Source organism: Callospermophilus lateralis, chromosome 18 (genome assembly GCF_048772815.1).
Source record: "Callospermophilus lateralis isolate mCalLat2 chromosome 18, mCalLat2.hap1, whole genome shotgun sequence".
Classification (NCBI taxonomy): domain Eukaryota; kingdom Metazoa; phylum Chordata; class Mammalia; order Rodentia; family Sciuridae; genus Callospermophilus; species Callospermophilus lateralis.
Genome location: NC_135322.1, coordinates 40,988,233 through 41,005,691, shown reverse-complemented (window position 1 = coordinate 41,005,691; position 17,459 = coordinate 40,988,233). Strand labels below are relative to the sequence as shown.

The 17,459-nt window shown below is 43.7% G+C and overlaps 1 protein-coding gene across 4 annotated transcripts; it reads left to right on the top strand.

Moving 5' to 3' along the window:
- The first annotated feature begins 2 nt into the window (after positions 1 to 2).
- Positions 3 to 15,942, top strand: Ciapin1 (cytokine induced apoptosis inhibitor 1). 4 transcript variants are annotated; one of them, XM_076839658.2, is made up of 9 exons: positions 3 to 106; positions 5,736 to 5,918; positions 6,369 to 6,521; positions 7,424 to 7,500; positions 9,272 to 9,437; positions 11,120 to 11,193; positions 12,257 to 12,372; positions 14,791 to 14,872; positions 15,738 to 15,942. In XM_076839658.2, exons 2-9 carry the CDS (start codon positions 5,762 to 5,764, stop codon positions 15,846 to 15,848), a joined length of 936 nt encoding a protein of 311 aa, XP_076695773.2. In that variant the 5' UTR covers positions 3 to 106; positions 5,736 to 5,761; the 3' UTR covers positions 15,849 to 15,942. The 4 variants fall into 4 exon arrangements, with proteins under 4 accessions (XP_076695773.2, XP_076695775.2, XP_076695774.2 ...); XM_076839660.2 differs by having other exon boundaries at positions 13 to 106; positions 5,733 to 5,918; XM_076839659.2 differs by lacking the exon at positions 3 to 106 and adding an exon at positions 113 to 212.
- The last annotated feature ends 1,517 nt before the right edge of the window (positions 15,943 to 17,459 follow it).

Here is a 17,459-nt window from a genome sequence, read left to right as displayed (position 1 = left end):
GCAGCCGCTCTGCCCTTTTGACACCGCGGAGCCTCCCCCTCTCGCGAGAAGCACGAGACCCGGAGCCGGCGAGCGCGGAGAGCCCTGAAGCCAACCCTAGCTGTAGGTAAGCGCACTCGGAGCAACCTGAACGCCCGACATTCTCCAACGGCCTCTCCCGCCACCTCCATGACCCACATCCTCCCATTTCCTATTTCCAGCCTCGTGCCTAGGTAGGAATGTAGCCAAGGCCGCCCCGTGGAGAACCCCGGCGGCGGCGGGCTTATGCCTTGGGAAGCAGGGGGCCGAGCCCGGTCTGGACCTACTTGCGTGGGCTCCTGACGCTGTGGCTCCCTGTCCTTCCTGGGTTGTCTCGTTTGTCGCTCAGCCGCCCCCGGGCACTGATCGCTGAGGTGGGAAGGACCTGAGCTCGGGCGGGGAGACGGAGTCTGAGACCCGGTTCTACCTCTTAGCCAACTGTTGTGACCTTGGGTCCCAGTTCTCCGAAGTTTGCGTCTCTGAAGGTGCCAGGCAGCGGAGCACGAAAGCTTGGGGCTCCATAAGCCAACAGATGAAATTTGAACCTGTGATTTGTCTGAACCTCCCAAGATATTGAATCTTCCTCAAACTTGCCAGATAGGACGAATCTTCTAGGATGCTTGTTAAAAGAACACCCCAGTCTTGGTCCTCGAGAGTTGTTATGGTGTCTAGGCGGCAGTCTTGCTTTACCAAGTGCCAAGGGTGGCTTGTAGGATCTGCAAGTTTGGGAGCAGTTGATTGTGTTGCTTCTGGAATTACTAACTGGCCAGGCAATGGCCTGATGGCTCGAGGTGGTCACAGTGTTGTCATTAAAAAATGTAAATGCAGTGCACCTCAGTGGGGAATCATAAGGGTAGGCTAATAGGAAGAAGTAAATGATTTTTGATTAGGGATAATTATAGGAGCATGCAATTATGTAAATTTTGTGTTTGCAGATTAGACCCATCTTTTTTTTTTTTAAATCTGCTTAAATTGTGTTTTGCACGGCCCTTGGCACAGGCCTGTAACCCCAGCGACTGGGGAGGTTGATGCAGGAAATCTCAAGTTCCATACCAGCCTCAGCAATTTAGCAAGGCCCTCTATCAAAAATTAAAGGATTCGGGTTGTAGCTCAGTGGCAAAGGGCCACTGGGTTCAATCCAAAGTACCCCCCAAATTTAAAAAGTTGTATGTACACACTCAGCAACTAGTTTTTTTTTTTTTTTTTTCCCAAAATATCTTGCTCTCCCCTGCATGGGTGATGGGGGGAAGGGGATGAGACCCTTGGGCCAAAATTCTACAAATTTTAGATCCATGTCTCTAAATTTAGGTAAAGGAATACTGATCTCTCTCTGAGGCTTTGTTTCTTTTTGTTTATATTTTGCTCTGTGGGTCCCACTATGTTGCCCAGACTGGTCTAGAACTAATAGACGCAAGTGATCCTATTTACCTCAGTCTCCAGGTGGATGGGACTGTAGGCCTGTGCTCTGCTGGGCTTTGTTTTCTTTATTTCCTTTTTTTTTTTTTGGCTTTATTTATTTATTTATGCATGCTAGGGATTGAATCCAGGGGCATTTAAGCACTGAGCCACATCCCCAGCCCTTTTTTAATATTTTATTTTTGAGATCAGGTCTCGCTGAATTCCTCAGGGCTTCACCAAGTTGTTGAGGCTGGTTTTGAGCTTGAGATTTCTCCTCTCTAGCCTCTGAGATTACAGGCATGTAATCCTTCTTAAGAGGGTACAAACGCCTCAAGATTTGGATAGTGTAAAAATAAGCAAGTTTGTTCTCAGACGTTTGCTTTTATTTCCTGCTGTTTTAGTAAAGCCCTGGATGTATGTGTCAGCAGTCATTTGGAAAGGTATCTAATAAGCAAGGTCAATGATGTGACAATGACTTCTATTCCACTTCTTTAGTTATGAAATGGGCCCTGAGTCAGCTCCTAAGTATGTTGACTGAATTTTTTTTCCTTATCTTTTTTTTTTTTTTTTTTTTTACATATATAAAGATAAATTCACAACAGTAACACAAAGCTTATGAGGAAAAGTATCACACTTCTGGTTTTTAGATATATATAAAAGAACACAGTCTCCTATTTTATGCAGAAAACACCAACTGAAAGTAGGATCTATGCCTATTTGTTAATATTTAGTAAATGTTTTTTATGATCCCCCTTTTGCTGTAAGACTGTTTTGGGAGATATGGAAAGCAAGATATTTACATTTTTCTAACTTACTGACAGTCCCACAAGGGTACTAAGATATCATGAAGTGTAACTCTCATACTAACCATGAAAAATAAGCTTCACATAGTTCCCTGAGGAGTCCTAGCAAGCATGGCCAAGGAGGAAGAAAAAGGTTTTATAGGACTATCTAAAGCAAAGGCAAATGAACTAGCCACAGGAGTGGGAGCCTAAGGTACTTAGAACTTTTTTCTTTTTTTTTTGGTACCAGGGATTGGACCCAGGTACCACTTAGCCACATTCCCAGCCCTTTTTTAATATTTTATTTAGAGACAGAGTCTTGCTGAATTGCTTAGGGCCTCGCTAAGTTGTTTTTTTTTTTTTTTTAAAGAAAGAGAGAGAGAGAGAAATTTTTAATATTTATTTTTTTAGTTCTCGGCAGACACAACATCTTTGTTTGTATGTGGTGCTGAGGATCGAACCCGGGCCGCACGCATGCCAGGCGAGCGCGCTACCGCTTGAGCCACATCCCCAGCCTCGCTAAGTTTTTGAGGCTGGCTTTGAACTTGCGATCCTTCTCCCTCAGCCTCTTGATCCACTGTGATTACAGGCATGCAGTGCCCAGCTTAAAACATTATTTTATTGAACTCTGTATACCAGACCCTGGTGAGAACTTTACATATTGTTTCCTTATTTCCCATAGCAGCCTTGCAAAATAGAAGTTACTGTTCTTTATTGATGAGAGATAAACTCAGGAAGGCTAATAACTTACCCATGGCCATGTGCCTGATAAGACCCAGTGTAGATAGAACCCCAGGTTCTTTCTTTCTTTTTTTTTTTTTCTTTATGGTGCTGGGGATCCAACTCAGGACCTTGTGTGCGTGCAAAGCAAGCACTCTACCAACTGAGCTACATCCCCAGCCCATATTTCTTATAACTTAACTGCCCAGCAATTTGTATTCTTGTCTTCTCAGACTGGTTCTTTTTTTTTGTCTTGTTTTGGTTTTTGCCAGTAATCAAAATCTGGACCTTGCACATGCTAGGCAAATGCTCTATTACTGAGCTTCATTCCCAACCACTCCCAACCACTCTCCCTTACTGGTTCTTTTGTTGTTGTTGTTGTTGTTACTGAGAATTGAATCTAGGAGTACTTAACCACTGAGCCACATTCCCAGCCCTTGCCTCCCAAGTGGCTGGGATTACAGGCGTGTGCCACCATGCCCAGCCCCTGGCTGGTTCTTAAGTGTGAAGCTGATCCTAAGTTACCATAAAGATTTTGCAAGAACTCTTCTTCAACATCATGTGACAATTAAAAGCTTTAACGTTTTAGTTCTCTCTGGTATTCTTTTTAGGGATTTAAAAGCTGAAATTAAATGACTAAGGAATCCTGCCTGTCTGACACTTGGGATCCTTTTACTGACTGGGGTTTATAATCAGATCAGGATAACAAAGGGTTGGTGTTCACATGAAAACACCATAAAAGGCACAATAGAGAGAAAACGAAAACTTTTGGAATGGTGGAGCCAGATTATGAAGGGCCTGAATCCAAAAGGCTAAGTAGTGTTGATTTTGCTCTAGAAATTAAAACCTTTAATAACTCATTTCTGAAATGAGTAATAACATCAAAGCTCTATAGTGTTTAGGGAGGAACTCTGGTTAACATGATTTGTAGACACTGTTGGGTTTTTTATGCCTTTTTCTTTTTTTTCTTGGTACTGGGGATTGAACCCAGGGGTGTTTTATCATTTCTGGTCCTTTTTTATTTCTTATTTTAAATTCTCACTACATCACACAGGCTGGCCTTGAACTTGTGTGCTCAGCCTCCAGAGTTACTGAGATTATAGGCATGTGCCATTGTGCTTGGCTAGGAGGCTATCATTTGAAGTACACACTTTTATTTATTTATTTATTTTTTAAATATATTTTTTAGATGTTGATGGACCTTTATTTTATTCATTTATTTATATGTGGTGCTGAGAATTGAACCCAGGGCCTCACACATGCTAGGCAAGTGCTCTACCACCAAGCTACAACTCCAGCCCCCTGAAGCACACATTTTTAAAGAAGGAATAGTGTAGTGGACAGGGCTTAAATTCAGCCCCAGAATGTCCGTGGTGACATAATTGTCTCTGAGTCAACCACTTCTGCAGAAGCCAGAAGTGTTCCACATAAGATTAATCCATGCTTGACCTTCTACCACCTATTCTGTTTCATTTATTTGAGCTATTTTAAGTCAAATTTAGTGGCATTAATGTTTAAGTAAGGAGGAGCTAAGCAGCAACTCAGCCCTTGACCTATTTTCACTGTAAACACTGTATATACTTATCTGCATATCAAATGGAGAAAGTTGACCCTTGGAGAGAAATTTCCATAAAGTACAGGAAATTCCAGCCCTTACTTTAATGCTTACTGGTTGTGTGAATTGTACATAGACACCTGCCTCAGTTCCCTCTCTCTAAAATGATAGCAGTATTGTAACAGTGATCCAGTTTATGCTTTGAATATAACCCTGCTGCTCTGCCACTGCAGCTTATTTTTAAAAATGGATGTGTTACTTTCTCTTCCTTTTCCCCTGCTCCTCCCTAATCTCAGGGGAAATAGGATTATTTTTCTCCCCCCATCCCAGGCAGTTATCTGTCCTTGAGCACACACTCACCATAGAAATGAAGAAATCCAGACTTTGGGGATGGTACCAGAAGACCTCAGAAATGACTGTCTCCCAAATTAACAAGTGAATTACACTCCAGACAGAGAACACTGGCATGTAGCCTTTGAGTCACCTCTTTAAAAGCCCCCTGTTCCTGCTGATGGGCAGAATCACAGCTTCTAGGACAGGAGTCCCTGTGTTTCTCCTTTGCTAGCAAAGCAATAAACATTCTTTTTCCTTTTTCTCAAAACCATGTCCTCGTTATTGAATTGGCATCAGGGACAAGGACTGAGCTTTCGGCAACAGTATCAGTTTAAGGCTGTTCTGAGGTCAGCTGAGATAATATATGTAGTGTTTTGAATAGTCTGGCTATATTAAATGTTAAAGACATAGTTGATACCATTGATTTTATAGATATGAATGAATTGAATTTTTATACTTTGATGAAAAGGAAAATATCAATATTTAATTTGTAAAATTTAGTGTATTCTCTTTTTTAGAAATAGTAAGCTATTTCTAAAATAGCTTGAGTTGAGTTATATCTCCATTTATTTGCCTTCCTTGCTGAGTCACACTTCTGCCTAATTAATGCCCTTTGTGTTTTATAGTCTCTTCTTGCTGAGTTATCTCAAAAAAGAAATAATCTTCCTGCTGCCAACTTCTTACTCGAATCTAATCCCCTTTTCTTGACTCTGCCACATCAGGGTTCCCACCTCCTGCCTTGTTGGAGAATATAGGGATTAGGAAGCCTTGAGGCCATGGGTTCATTTATTCAACTCCAGAATCTACAATAAGCTTTCTGATGATATCAGTGTTCCTGGGTGGGTTGGGAGTAGGCTGCCATTCTAATGGCGTTTGGGTTAAATTGCACTGCTGTCTCTGCTCAGTCCTGATTCTCTCTTGGCCAGTAGCTTTTAGGTCTGTCAACACTGGAAGAATGGCCAATTTTGGGATCTCAGCTGGCCAGGCTGTGGCAGTGGTCTGGGATAAGTCATCCCCTGTGGAGGCTCTGAAAGATCTGGTGGATAAACTTCAAGTATTAACTGGTGACAAAGGCCAAGTGTCGGTGGAGAACATGAGCCAGCTGTTGCAGTGTAAGTATGTAGCCTGCTGACTTTAGGGCTTCCGGGAGTTTCCACAGGAGTGCTGCATGTCTGCAGTACTGTGACATCCAAGTTTTTTGTATGGGGTAGTACATGAAAGTAGTGGCCAATCACCTTGTTGTTTTTCACTTGAGATATGTAGTAGCCTTAGGAGTATAGTTGATTTTTATGTGTTCTTTTTCCTTAGTAGCTGTTCCACTTTTTTTTTTTTTTAACTTTTTACTTTCTGAGCACATGAAAGAATATGAAAGTACTGTGTCTGGAGGAGAGCAGGCAGAGCCTCATGCCTGCTTTGCTAGTGATGGTGGTTTAATTGTGCTCACTAGACGGGTGGGGTTTCACTGGCCTGGGCAGGAGGCGGAGCTTCTGTGGGGGCTTGGGAGGGGTTGGGAGGCTGCTTCAGGGTCTCAGGTGATGACTGACTATCTTCCTTCTTTTCAGCTGCCCACAAGGAATCCAGCTTTGACGTTATCTTGTCAGGTGTAGTCCCAGGAAGCGTGACTCTGCACAGTGCCGAGGTTTTGGCTGAGATGGCCCGGATCCTTAGGCCTGGGGGATGTCTTTTCCTGAAAGAACCAGTAGAGACAGCTGTAGGTAAGGAAATCTTCACTTGAAAAACTAGAGTGTGCGGGTTGGTGGGCAAGCTTGCTAAGTCTTTCTGAATAGAAGATGCCATTTTGGAGATCAGTATTCCTGTTGCACTCGTTAAGGATAAATTATTGATAAAAACTGAGGAAATAGATCAAAGAAATTCCAAACTTTGGCTGACCCAGTTGGTAATAAAACAGAAGGAAACTTATCTACCACCTACAAATGGATGGGTCATTCAGCAGGTGAAAGGTCAAACTTTGGTATGTCTGTAGTGTGGAAAAGTATATTTTATTATAATTGTTGTTATTTCAAAATACAAAGTTATTAGAATAACAACTGGAAGTCTGAGAGTGGTGAGGTAGATTTGAGTCATGTGAAATTAATGGCAGTGTCCAAGAAATAAAAACCTCCTTTTTGCTCAGGGGCGTAGCTGTCAGAGACCTTTAATTATGTAGCTGAGTTTTTAGCATTTTCCCCTGGTCTTTCAATCAAAATGTGAGGATTTACTTACTCAAATGAAATAATAGAATTGAAAGGATTTTGAAATGTATAAAAGAATCCATTACTTTTATGGAACTAGCAGACATTCTTTGCTGGATGACTAAATATAGTGTTTCTGACAGAACTTTACAGAGAGAATACTTCTATTTCTCTGCACTTTACAGTTTATAACATTCATTGTCCAACATCCCCTGAAGGGAGGTGTTCCAAGAAACAGGTAATAAGACACAATCATAAGAGCATAGGTAAGAGCACTTTGAAAACCACAGGAATTTTCAAATTAAAATGCTGTTACTGCACTCTGTACACCTTGGACTCTGGGGCTGGGCCTGCTGACTTGCATAGGGAGAGTCTCTAGTATTTTTCCTGCTCTGACCTATTAACTGGGGATTTCCTCTTTGCAGATAAAGATAGCAAAGTGAAGACAGCATCTAAACTGTGTTCAGTTCTCACTCTCTCTGGTCTTGTGGAAGTAAAAGAGGTATGCATTGTGTAGACAACCTTATTTGCTATGAATTTAAACCTTGGGTGGCCACATTGAGCCTGCTTGTTAGAATAATCAGGGGGAGGGGAGGGGTCAGTATTGCAGAGAACGAGGAAACGAGTTCAGCCTTTCCATGGGTGGAGATATGTGCTGCCTAAAGGAGAAACCGCAGGCAGCAGAGCTCTTTGAAGAGACTCAGCAGGACCCATGGGGACCACTTGTTCTGGTCACCCAGGAACTATTTGGTGGTGGTAGCAGTGTGGTGAGGAGAGAAGGTGCCCTGCTGCTTCGGATCCATCTGTCAGTGGACACAAATCCTAGGCCTGGGTGAAACGCTGTCTTCTAGACAGCCTGCCACCACTCTGTCAGGCTGGTAAGAGTTGAGGGAATATCACGTTTGAGACCACTCAGCAGAGCTGTTCCTGTGCAGCAGGGGTGTTTATATTTCCACACTCCTCTCTGATGCCAACATTGTCTTGGGTGTGGGAGAGGTAAATGTTATCCTGTGCTAGCTTATAGCTGATTTCTTATAGGTCTTAGATTGTTTATGCCATTCTTGCTTATTTTTCCTTTTAAGATTTTCCGTGTTTGATTTTAAAATAATGAATGTTCATAAAGATTCAGTTTATACTGAAAAATATGGAATTTGAAAGTGAAATACCAGACATTGCTCACACTCCTTCCCTCCTCAGAGGAAGCATTTTTGTGCATCTGTTCAGAATTTCTCTTTTGTACTTACTATCATATGCATAAACTTCTTTTTTATGTAAATGATGTATGTCAGTGTAGTTTAGTCACTATATTTTTCCCATCTTTAAATATGTTTGACACTTATTCACCTTAGTATATTTTCCCTTATTTTTGTGAGTGATGTAACAGTACTCCATGCCACAGATGGACTATAATTTAACCATTCAAAAATTAGTGGACCTAGAGCTGGCACCCTGGCCCGTTTTTTCCTACCTTTACTATCTACTCTACTTCTCAAGGAATATAGAAAGGATTCCTTTCCTCTTTACTTCTTTTTTTTTTTTTTTTTAATATTTTTTTTTTTAGTTGTAGATGGACACAATATCTTTATTTATTTATTTTTATGTGTTGCTGAGGATCGAACCCAGTGCCTCACATGTGTGAGGCAGGCGCTCTACCACTGAGCTATAGCCCCAGCCCTCCCCTTTCTCTTTTAGTATATAAATTTCTACTATCTTCACGTGAATAGGCTTCTCTGTTATTTAGCAGGACCGTGTCTAATTCATCTTTGTAATCATAATTATTAAACACAAAGACTAGCATAATGCCTTGAACCTAATTTTCATAAGTACTTTAAAACTTTCCAAAGGTAGACTCTCAAAGCAAACATGCCAACAAAACTATAGTTTAGGGTTCTGATCAGTGAACCTGAATGTGTCATGAAAAGGGACGTTAGGCTAGGCATAGTGGCCATGCCTGTAATCCCCACCACTCAAGAGGCTGAGGCAGGAGGATCACAAGTTCTAGGTAAGCCTCATCAGCTTATTGAGGCCCTAAGCAACTTAGACCAAGTCTCAAAATAAAAAATAAGTAAAAAGGTCTGGGAATGTAGCTCAGTGGTTAAAAGCCTCTGGATTCAGTTCTCAGTACCAAAAAAAAAAAAAAAAAAAGATTGATGTTCCCTTCTGCTATTATATACTTAATACACAGGACGAGTGTTTAACCCTGTGTGGATGAACATAGTAAAACGTTTGATAGAAAGTGTGTGGACTAATCCCTTTGATATCTTGAATTCCAGCTGCAGCGGGAGTCCTTGAGCCCTGAGGAGAAGCAGTCTATCCAGGAACATCTGGGCTGCAGCAGTGAGAGCCTGCTCTCTGTTCAGATCACAGGCAAAAAGCCAAACTTTGAAGTGGGTTCTTCCAGTCAGCTTAAACTTTCTACCACCAAAAAGTCTCCTTTGGGTAAGTCTGGCCTGGGGACATTCTTCTGTGTGACTGGGCCAGGGAAACATGTTAGAAATTGGGTGAGCGATCTAAATATTTTTAGAAGATTATTCCTTTAATTTCTGTCATTTCCAGAGCACAGAATGCTCAAATATTTCTATTCTGGGTGTATCAGGATACAGACCTGATATAATACATAAATATTGTCTAGCTCAGCCCCTTCTGCACAGAGGACATTGAGGCTTCCTCATTCCGGAGGTTGGAGTCACATAGCTAGTCAGTGAAGTCTTTTTAGGAACCAGAAATATGGGTATGCTATTTCTCCTCATGGCAATAGCAATAGAGATATGATACCCAGTTTCTGTTCCCACAGCTTTTTTTGTATGCCTGTTAAGTCAGCTTTTCTAACTTTGAGGGTCCTATAATAACTTTTTTTTTTTTTTTTTTTTGGTGCTGGGGATTGAACCCAGGGGTGCTTCACCACTGAGCTACAATCTCAGGCCTTTTTTTATTTTGAAAGAGTCTCTAAGTTGCTGAGTGTTTTGCCAAATTGCTGAGGCTGGCCTTAAATTTGTAATCTTCCTGCCTCAGCTTCCCAAGTTGCTGGCATGTGTCACCATACCCAGCCCTGTCATTATTTTCAATGTCTGAGTTTCTGTCCCAGCTATGAGAAATACAAAATTTGATCTGTATTTACTGGCACATCCGTGTAGCACACTTTTGACTGTCTAGTCTAAATCTTAGGAAATCCTTTGGAATCTGACTTTTGGATTCATAGTTCTAATGGGTGGGCACAATTAGACGATGGAAAGTCTGAGCACCTCGTTGTAACATCAATCCCTGGGGAGTGTGCTTGCCCTAAAAGCCTTTCTGAGATTTTCCCCCTACTCAGTCCCAGGCCTTAGCCCTCTCAGCCCTTTCTTGCCTTCTTCTGACCTAGACAGAGAATCAGGAGGTGTGAGGGGTGTCTGCCAACTGTGATACCTTGCCACCAATAGCTCTAGTGCATATTTTCTTAAATAGCAGGTTTAGGTGAGGTTAGGTTTTGCTATTTATGAAGTCTGACAGATTTCTCATTTAATTCTCAAAATAGGTAGAGGAAACTCATTTAGCTCCATGTTATAGGGGTGGGAACCAAGATAAAAAGGAGAAGCAATGTATTTGTATTTGTGACCTCATATAGCAGGCCTAAGTCTAAATCTGTTTTCACAGGTATAAAATTGGGATGACAAAAACCTCATAAGGTTGTGAGCAAAATTGAGTTGATGTATATAAGGGTTGTTGTAGTGTCTGGAACAAAGGACGTGCTAAACAAATGGCTTCCAAGGTCATGCCTCTTGTATAAGTGGTCAAGCTGGACCCAAACTCCGCTCTTCTCAGAAGAGTCCAGTAGTTCTCTACAGAGTCCATAGCAAGCACTTGAGTGGCCAGGTACAGAGGCACATGCCTGTAATCCCAGTTACTCAGGAGCCTGAGGCAGGTGGAGCACAAGTTGAAGGCCAGTCTCAGCTACTCAGTGAGACCCTGTCTCTAAATAAAATACAAAATAGGGCTGGGGATGTGGCTCAGTGGTCAAGTGCCCCTGAGTTCAATCCCTGGTCCCCTGCCTCCCCTTCCTCACCCAAAAAAGGAAGTGCTTACATCTACGAGTAGTTTGTTGCTGTTTATGGAACTCTTTTTCTTTTATTGGTTGGATTCAGTGAAACCTGCTGTGGACCCTGCCACTGCCAAGCTCTGGACCCTCTCAGCCAATGACATGGAGGACGAAAGCATGGTGAGTTGGCACTATGGTCACTTGGCCTCCTCCTTCCAGGCACCACTTTGGTGTAAACAATTATAGTTTGGAGAGACCATTCTGGACCTGTAGGTATGAACGTATTTAAAATCCAGCATTGTGGTTGTGCCTGTCACTGGAGTCTTTGATTTCAGGGCACTCCCTGTTGGTGGCATTTTAAATTATTTTTTACTCTCTCTTTTCCCCACAGATTTTCTTATTCTCATTTATGTGATACATCATACACTTATGTGAACATGTGTAAACCAAAAAAAGAGTTTGTGAGCTAAAATGTTTTTATTGGCCCTTTTGGACAAGTCATTGTATGTTCACTGTCTTAAAAGCAATACCTTAAGCTGACTTTGCTGCTGCATGCCTATAATCCCAGCTACTCAGGAGGCTGAGGCAGGAGGCTGCAAGACCAGCCTCAACAACTTGAGACCATATCTCAAAATCAAAAGGACAAGGGATATAGCTCAGTGGTAGAGCACTCCTGGGTTCAGGCCCCAGTACCAAAAAAATAACACCAAAAACAGTCCTTGCAAACGTTGATCAGCTCTGTCTATAATAAAGTTCTTTATTTCTGTGCTTCCATGATTAAAGTTAAAGTAATGGATAGCATGGGTCCTAGTTCACGCCTTCATAGAACTTGCAGACCCACTGTGTGCTTGTTTACAAAGAGTTACACAATACATGTGTAATCATTTGACTTTGGACTTATGTGGAAAATATTTCACTCCCTTTTTCCTGTGGCTCTTCCTACACTAGACTAAGTGTAACCCTTCTCTCTGCCCTGCCTGCTCCCACCCTTCCTTCAAGTGCACGTATTCTCTACGCATTGCTGGTAGTGTTGCAGGAATTTCTCATGTAATTAGTTCCCAATTCCCTTACATCCTAGTGCATTTTTGTGAACAGTTGGCCTCTTGAGTGTGTGTCTGGTTGAGCATGACGACCAACCCGAGGACAGGGTGAACAGTGCACATTTGCTCTCACAGCCTGTGATCACTTCAGCTTTTTATTAGAGAGACCATGTCAGTGTCACTAATTGCTTTGAACATTCCAGGATCTCATTGACTCAGATGAGCTACTGGATCCAGAAGATTTGAAAAAACCAGATCCTGCTTCCCTACGGGCTGCTTCTTGTGGGGAAAGAAAAAAGAGGAAGGCTTGTAAGAACTGGTAAGTGCTGGAATAAGTTGTCACAGTGTCATACTGTTTAAAACATGCTTACTGTGAAATGCATATTGTATAAGGCATGTGTTAAATAGGTGCTTTTTAAAGAATAATGAACAGCCATGTATTGATCACCCAGTTTAAGGAAGAGAAATGTTTACTGTTACCTCAGCTGCATCTTCTTTCCCACAAGAGGTTACTATTCTCCTGAGTTTGTGTTAATCATTTCTGCTTTTTAATTAGGGCATAATTAATTGTATAGAACAGTGGATTTCATTGTGGCATATGTGCATATAACACTTTGATCATATTTACCCATCTGGTTTTTGGTTTTGTTGTTGTTTTGTAGTTGTAGATGGATGGTGTGCCTTTATTTGTTTCATTTTTATGTGGTGCTAAGGATCGAACCCAGTGCCTCACACATGCTAGGCAAGTCCTCTGCCACTGAGCCATAACCCCAGCCCCCGCATGTGGGGTTTTTGATAGTTGACCACCTATGTGTGAATCTCCATGTGATATTGTTGTAAAGAACTGAGTAGAAAGCCCACTCTGACTGTAAAGGACAGGTCATTATTGAGATGACATGGAGGCCTCCCGGGAAGGTCAACTGAACAGGGTCTTGGGTCGTGGATTATTTGGTGTCAGCCTCTTTAAAAATCTTGAAGAGCCCCTCTGGAAGTGAGGAAGAGTCCTGAGAGAACTGAAGGGAACTGAGGCCACAGTGTGGTGAGCATTGGGCAGGGTTCAGGAGGTGCAGTTAATAATGGGGGTGGGGAGGCTGCTGCAAGCTTGCTGCAGCCCAAGCTCTACTTTCGGGAGTGGGTCAAAGCAGAGGTGAGCGTCCTCAGTGGTTCTGGGCCTCAGAGTGTGTGTGTGGCGGGGCGGGAGGGAGTTAAATGTTACCAGCGCATGTTTGAAGTAAGCCAGGGACAGAAACCCGGCTGGCCTGCCTGGCCTCAGATTCACATAACGCTGTGATGGTAGCAGGGAGCATGGGGATGGCAGCCTTTGGCGTGTCTGTCTTCATGTGACTGTCAGAGAGCTGACATCCTGGCCTCCCACTTCACTGTCCTGAGGAGTCCCTCCTGCTCCCGTCTTTCATCTTTTTTGATTTTGTTTTGTGTGTGTGTGTGTGCGCGCATGTGCGCGTGTCAGTGGAGTGAATTCTTCTGTAGTACTTTTTTGAAATCCTACTTAGAAGGTAAGTTTTGCTTATGACTTTGTATGTATGAAAATGTCTTTTTCCTACTCTTGGATGATTGGTAATTTGGGTACAGAAATGTGGGCTGAAAATTATTTTCTTATTTAGTTTTGTTGTTTTCTTTCTTCAGATGATTCTGATAAAATATCCCTGGGTTTTTCATGGTTAAGAGTGACAGGCAAGGGGGCTGGGTTTGTGGCTCAGTGGTTGAGCACTTGCCTCGCATGCATGGGGCACTGGGTTTGAACATCAGCACCACGTAAAAAGATAAATAAATAAAGATATTGTGTCCATTTACAACTAAAAAAATATTTTTTAAAAAATGGTGGGCAAAAGCTAGCTGGCTGCTCTGAGCCTGTAGGTGGATTTTGTATATATTGTAGTTAGTACAGTATCTTTATTTATTTATTTCTTTGTGGTGCTGAGGATTGAACCCAGTACCGCACACGTGCCAGGCAAGTGCTCTACCACTGAGCCCCAGCCCCAGCCCCAGCCCCTGTAGGTGAATTTTATGAAGGGAAGCCAGGCAGGCCTTTGGGGGAACAGTCAAACCCTATCTTTGAACCTTTCCCCTTTTAACCCTCTCAGGAGGATCTTCTTGGCACCACCCCCGGCTCTGATGAGCAGTGCCAGATCTGCCACAGCAGTGCCCTCTTCCTCTCTGCTTTGGTTTCCAACTGCATCACACTTGTCTCCTTTCCAGTTTTCTAGTCTTTGCTGAAGTTTGGTGGGGTCGGAAGGAAAGTGAAACTGGGGTACCTGCTTCAGTGCATCTTCTGAACCTGCAAGCCTTGGTGTTGGTATTTTACAAATGAATAGAACGGTGGTGAAACTCTTGGACTGTTGGCTGCAGGCTTTTTCAATTGTCAGTGATGTTTTGCTTTAAGTGTGCAAGTTGCTGTCACTTAAGAGTGAAGTAGAACTCCAGACTTTTTCCCTCTTGTTCTTGGGTTTGGAAATTGCAGTAACACTGAATCTGCTTTGCACCGTGATGGGCAGGCTGAGCAGTGGTGCCCTCTGCAGCAGGTGCTCCCCACTTCCTGCTTCCCACCACCTCTCTCCCAGCAGCCCCCTGCCTGTGGCTGCTGTCTGCCTGACCTTGCAGGCATTTGAGTCGAAACCCTGGTAATGAGAAAAGTCTTTGAGCACATTTTGGTACTGTTGTGGATTTGGACTTCCTGGGTGGTGGCATATCTCATTCATCAGCAACTGTTTTCCCCTAGCACCTGTGGCCTTGCAGAAGAACTAGAAAAAGAGAAGTTACAGGAACAGAAGAATGCCCAGCCCAAGTCAGCCTGTGGAAACGTAAATATCGGGATCGGTACTCAGCATTTGCAAAACCCCCAGTTGTATCAGGCATCACCCTAAACTAAGCACAGACTGGCTCCACCTCTAAAGGATCACCTGTCAAGTGCTCTAGTACTGGGCCAGCATGGAAAGACATGCGTGTTAAGTGGTTGTGGGAAGAGGCTGTCTCCCTACATGCTCACACATGGGGAGGACTCTGGTCACTTCTTACTTGGCATCCTTAGTCCTATTTTCTTATTTATTTAAATTTGAGATAAGGTCTTACTAAGTTGCTGGGGCTGACCTCTAATTTTTTATTTTTCTGCCTCAGCTTCCCAAGTCACTGGGGTTATAGGTGTACACCTCCAGGCCCGGCTTGGCCCCTTTCTTTCTACAAGTCCACTCAGAGTGGGACTTGATGTTGTTCAGCCCTAGGGCTGAGCTTGGCTGTGACTTGAACTACTTAGAACATAGACATGTGACTGGACCTGGTGGCGCACACCTGTAATCCCAGCGACTCAGGAGGCTGAGGTAGGAGAATCATAAATTCAGAGCCAACCTCAGCAACTTAGAGAGTCCCTAAACAATTTAGCAAGATCCTCTCTCAAAATAAAAAATAAAAATGGCTGGGGATGTGGCTCAGTGGTTGAGCACCCCTGTGTTCAATCCTAGTACAAAAAAAAAACAAAAAACTATAGCCATGACCTGTGAAAGTGTACTTAACTTAGCTATTATTTTTCATGCAACTAGAGATCTTAAAAATTACTAGTATTTGGGTCCCAGCTGGACCTGCAGATGTACCCAGTCCCTCCTCCTGGCCCGCATCTCTGGGGTGAGCTGGCTCTTGGGTTCCCCTGCGTGATTGCCTGTTCTCTTCTGACAGTGCTACCTGGGCGATGCTTTCCGCTGCGCCAACTGCCCCTACCTTGGGATGCCAGCCTTCAAACCTGGCGAGCAGGTGCTGCTGAGCGATGGCAATCTTCACGATGCCTAGGAGGACCCATGGGACACATCTGCTCCTCCACCACCTCTTGTCCCTCAGATCCCACCACTGTGGCTCCTCCCACCTCCTTGGACTCTCTGGCTCTCCGTTGGAAATCTCTTTTCAGGGAGGGTGCTTGTAGACAGGGAAGCTGGCTGTGGGTGCAGTGGTGTATAGTGCTGCTGTTTGTATGCAAAGACCCAGGCTTGGTGGCCTGGCTTCCTGCAGGGGGGGCCTCTTTCCTCATCTAGTGTTAGGAGAAGGGAGCATGCCCAGAAGAGGCCCCTCCTGGTGTTACAGAAGCACTGACCAGACACTCTCGAGCCCAGACATCCTTGAATGTCTGTGCTATGGGACGAGCTCCAGGCCTGCCCCTGTCCTAAGCTCAGTTACCCTGCCACATACCTGTCTTCCCAAGTTGGTGGTTTACTTGATATGCAGTTTTTAGTGATGAGTCAACTGTCTCATGTCTCAACACCAAAGGAGTCACTCACAGGTTACTGTGATCCCATCCCATGTCTCTCTACCCCTTCCCGCCCCCTCACTTTAGTGTTGCATCTGTGTCCCGTGTCATTTCTGTTCCTCTATAGGTATTAAACTTGCATACTTCTGTGTATCCATTGTAAAGAGAGGCTCTGTACGTGTGTGTGATATCTGTCACAGACATCCAGTCAGTAGGGACCATGAAACTGTCTTTCTGGAGGAACTTAGTGTCTCCCCACAAATAGGGCCAGTGCTGTACTATAGTATAGCCTCTCTCCTCTACTGTGGAAGAGTCGAGGTTAGTAAGAATTTGGAGAGAAGTAGGAGAGCACTCTAAACCAACTGAAGTCTCTGAGCAAGAGACCCCTTTATTCTCCTCATGACCCACCCACAGAGATCTGGGAATCCATCTTGCCAAATATTTGAAGAGATTGTGTGGATTTCAAAAGTGTTGATTCTCTCAGCTTGCTTTTGCTGACCCTGGTCCACACTGCTGGAGTTATGGCTGTGACTAAATTCTAGCTGGATTCCAAATCCTTTGTGGGAGACAGAGTTTGGAGACAACCATTGGCCCCTGCCCTGTGTGACCTTGAGTTTGAGCAAGACCTGTGAATGCACTAGAATCTCCCTTCTGGGATTAGGTGAGGTTCTGTGGCAAAAGTAAAAGGATTTTCCAGAGATACTGAAAATCCTGATGATTTTAATGAAAAGGAAGATTATCCTGAATGAGCCTGCCCACAGTTGATCCTTTAAAAGAACTTAGAGAAGGAAGAGCTTTCCTACCCGCCTTGTAGGGATCAGCACGGCAGTGTGAGAGGCCCATGGGGCAAGAAACTCCTGGTGCAGACAAGTCCCGAGCACACAGTCCTCATGAAAATGGGGACTCGGTCCTTTGGAGGAACTGGAGTTCCAGGTGAGAGCACAGCCTGCGATGCCCTGATAGCAGCCTTCTGTGCCTGGACCTCAGACAGACTGAGAACAGGGCTGGGAGGTAGCTCAGTGGCAGAGCACCTGCCTGCAATGCTCGAGGCCCTGGTTTCCTCCCTAGCCCTGCAAAGTAAAACGGATGCTTGTTTGATGCTGGAGAAGTTGGATGAGAAGAAGATAATAAACAGGTGTGTTAAGCAGCTACGTGTCATG

Excerpts from the sequence above, each read along its gene's own strand:
- Ciapin1 (XM_076839658.2), top strand. The coding sequence starts at position 5,762 with ATGGCCAATTTTGGGATCTCAGCTGGCCAGGCTGTGGCAGTGGTCTGG. Across the intron at positions 7,501-9,271 it reads GTCTTGTGGAAGTAAAAGAG|CTGCAGCGGGAGTCCTTGAG; the intron begins GTATGCATTGTG and ends CTTGAATTCCAG. Across the intron at positions 11,194-12,256 it reads ACATGGAGGACGAAAGCATG|GATCTCATTGACTCAGATGA; the intron begins GTGAGTTGGCAC and ends TGAACATTCCAG.